Below are 3839 nucleotides of genomic sequence, written 5' to 3' on the forward strand. Positions count from 1 at the left end.
GGTTGCACCGGATTCTCATCCCCAATTGATTGGTTAACTGCAGTCACTAGTCACCCAGCTGCAGCTGCAAGCTGTGTGGCCCACCAAAGGGAGCAGGTGGTTCGCCCCACCTCCCACCTCCCCCTAGCCCTCTCCAAGAAAACAGGCTCCTGGAGCAAGGCTGCCTTGGTTTAGAGGGCACTATTTTGAAAACCACTCAGAGGGGCTTCCTTCCAGTTATGGCTTTCCAAGTGCCAGGCTAAGAGAGGAAAGGTGACCTGCCTAAGGTCAGACCACAGGTGACTGAAACTTATCACTGGTACATCCTTGAGCAAGTTACTTAACCTCTCTGGGTCCAGTTTTCGTATCCGTAAAGTGGGTGTAAAATTGTGTGTGTATGTGTGCATCTGGAACTCTCCATACCAAAGTATTAAATGATATTTCTGTGAGGAGAGATTATAGGTGATTTTTATTTTGGTTTATTTATATTTTCTAATTTGTGTTTTATAATAAACTAGAGGCCTGATGCATGAAATTTGGGCAAGAGTAGGTCTTCCTTCCCCCAGCTGCCAGCACTGGCTTCCCTCTGGCACCCAAGACCCGGGTTTCCCTTGCAGCCTTGGCTTTTTGTCTGGAAGGAGGTCCGGAAGGATGTCTGGTCTAATTAGCATATTATGCTTTTATTATTATAGATATGTAGTATTTACTTACTTTTTAATAGAGTTATACTGCATAGGGTTGTTGTGCAGATTAAAGAAGATAATGAAAAGCACAGCACAATTTCTACTTTGCGTGTGTTCTCCATAACTGTGAATTCTCCCTCCTTACCCTTCTCTCATACTTTCCTTTCCTTCTGGTGTTAGAGACACTGACCCCCAAACCTCAGCTGGAGAGGAATGAAGAGGTGGTACAAGACTCTGATTTCAGCTACTGGCTGTGTGGCTTTGGGTAAATCACTTAACCTCCTCGAGTCTCAGTTATCTTGTCTGCAAAATGGAAAGAATAACACCTACTTCAAAGGAAGTTTTCAAGACTATATAACATACAAGATGTAAAACTGTCAGGCACATAGTAGGTCTGCAATAAGTGTCTGCAGGAAGAGACATGATGCATGTGATAAAGTAACAAGCATTGGAGTAGGAGCTAGATCGGAAGCGACAGAAGATTTTAGCATAGATTCTACAGAACCCAGAGGATCCATGGATAGAGTTGAAAAAATTACATCCTTGTTTTCACTAACCTCCAACTAAAATGTAGCATTTCCTTCTATCATGCATGTAAGCAACAAATCACAACAGTATTAGCTGTACCTGAGACTCCGTCACCAATAGAAATCATAGATATTTCTGTATTGCATTACAGTAACAATGTCTTGAAATAATGTTTACACTCATTGACTACCTCGAAATTACAATAGGTAATAGACCAATTTCTAGAGCTTGTTATTTAATGTTTTTAAAAAGGACTAAATCACAAAATAAATATTTTGATAATGATTTTATATAATTGGTTTCCTCAGTATTCCAAAGTAATTTATTTTTCATAGTTAAAAATATCCTTCTGAATAGAGGTCCATAGTCTTTATCAAACTGCCAAAGGGTCCCCTAGCTAGCCAGATGTGGGTACTAGTCCTGCCTGGGTGACACTGGGCTTGTTATGTCTCTCAGAGGCACAATCATCCTAGCTTGGCTCACACACAGGGTTGTTGGAAGGAACAAACTAATTCTTGGCTGGAAAAAGACTTTGAAAACTGTTGGCAGCTTCCCAATTTTACCAAAAGCCAGAGCAGAGCGCTTTCTACTGCCCAGCTGAGCCCCATGTCTCCAGGAGTGCTCTCTCCCTTCTACAGGATTCCACGCCTCCCCTTTGCTCTCCATCTAATAAATAAAGAGGCCAAAATGCACCTCCATTAGAGTACACTATCCAGCTCACAGTTCGCAGAAATCTCCAGCTGGAAAAAGTTTTCTGAGGGATAATAACAATTCCCTCCAGTTTTCGTATTTGACCTAAGAGTGATTCTTGAGGACACTACCCCCTCAAAACTCTCCCCTGGTCCTTCAGATGGTGACCCCTCTTCAGATGGCCATGGTCCCTGCATTTCCCCTTTCACTGCCCTGTCCTGTGATGTCTGTCTGACTCCCCCACTATACTATGTGTTTCGCAAGAGCAGACGGAGACCCAACCCCTCTCAGGGGCCCCAGGTCAAAGGCATGGCACACATTTGTATCTTAGGAGCTGGCTTAGATGAAGAAAAGGAACCGGAAGCACAGAGAGAAAAACTGAGGAAGGGTTTGAGCTAGGGCTTGAGCCCAGATCCCCGGATGCCCATGATTTATCCCACACACACCCAAAGCAAGGAATGGAAGAATTGGGGAGTCCCAACGCATACCATCATTTCCGACTCTACCCACTGCTGTGAAAAATGAGGAGAGCTACCAATGAAGTGCGTACAATGGGAGGTGTCAGATTCAGTGGCTTTTAAATCTTTTGACCTGGCTCAGAGTAAGAAATACATTTTACAAAGCATTACTATCTGTCATGCACTTTCCCCATTCCATTTAATTATTATTTTTAACGCTAGCTGTGACTCAATAACTGATTATATGGCCCACCAGTCCTTTTCAAGCCCCAGTACCCTGTGATTGGCTGAAAGGAAATTATTCACATAATGAATGGGACAATTAACGCTCAGAAGTCCCTGGTCCTGGCTCAGTGCGATCCAGCCAAACTGCACATCTCTCAGAGCCTCAGTTTCCCCAATGTACCCTGAGAGGACAGACAGGAAATCTCTAAGGCAGCGGTTCTCAACCCGAGGGTCGCGACTCCTTTGGGGGTCGAACGACCAATTCACAGGGGTTGCCTAAGACCATCGGAAAACACATATATAATTACATATTGTTTTGTGATTGATCACTATGCTTTAATTATGTTCAATTTGTAACAATGAAAATACATCCTGCATATCAGATATTTACATGACGATTCATAACAGTAGCAAAATTACAGTTATGAAGTAGCGATGAAAATAATTTTATGGCTGGGGGTCACCACAACATGAGGAACTGTATTAAAGGGTCGCGGCATTAGGAAGGTTGAGAACCACTGCTCTAAGGACTTCATACATCCCCTTCAGATTGTGGTCCTCTGACCCTAGTGAGAACAGTGCCCTTATGAACTGGAAATAATTTTTGAGAATGAAGAGGTGTACTGGCTTTGCTTCCTGGTGGGTGGGGTCACCATCTGGGACATTAATTAGCCCCCTTGTCCTAGGCCAGTGTGGACAGGGTGTGAACAGGGGAGTAGGAACATGTGTGCATGAGCTAGCTGCTCAGGGAAGGAATGAACCGGCAAGGGAGCCAGAGGATGAGAGCATTTAAAAGTCCACTGGTAGCGGAAACCGGTTTGGCTCAGTGGATAGAGCGTCGGCCTGTGGACTGAAGGGTCCCAGGTTCGATTCTCGTCAGGGGCACGTACCTGGGTTGGGAGCACATCCCTGGTGGGGGATGTGCAGGAGGCGGCTGATCAATGTTTCTGACTATCTCTCTCCCTTCCTCTCTGTAAAAAAATCAATAAAATATATTTTAAAAAATGTAAATTTATAATAAAAATAAGTCCACTGGTAGAGAGGCGCTGTGAGAGCAAGGCCTGGGGAAGGAGCCGGACCCAGGTTACAATCCCGCGGGCTTGAGGGCCAGGAAAGATGACTTCTCTCTGCCCCTTAGCTCTCCTTTATAAAATGAGTTTGAAAATCCTTGGTCCTCGGAGTTGTTGTGAAGGTTAACTGAGGTCAGGTGTTAACCATCCCATACGGACCCTACTGTGTGGTCGCCGGCTGGTCGCGCTCCGCGCCCCGCACTAGC

The 3839-nt window shown here is 44.7% G+C and overlaps 1 protein-coding gene across 1 annotated transcript in view; it reads left to right on the plus strand.

Moving 5' to 3' along the window:
* The first annotated feature begins 2647 nt into the window (after positions 1–2647).
* FAM159A (family with sequence similarity 159 member A) overlaps positions 2648–3839 on the plus strand; it is a 20886-nt gene continuing 19694 nt past the window's right edge. Inside the window, exon 1 of the mRNA XM_006768387.2 lies at positions 2648–2740. Coding sequence (XP_006768450.1) covers positions 2648–2740 — 93 coding nt within the window. The remainder of the gene's footprint in view (positions 2741–3839) is intronic.

Source organism: Myotis davidii, unplaced genomic scaffold (assembly GCF_000327345.1).
Source record: "Myotis davidii unplaced genomic scaffold, ASM32734v1 scaffold79, whole genome shotgun sequence".
NCBI lineage: Eukaryota > Metazoa > Chordata > Mammalia > Chiroptera > Vespertilionidae > Myotis > Myotis davidii.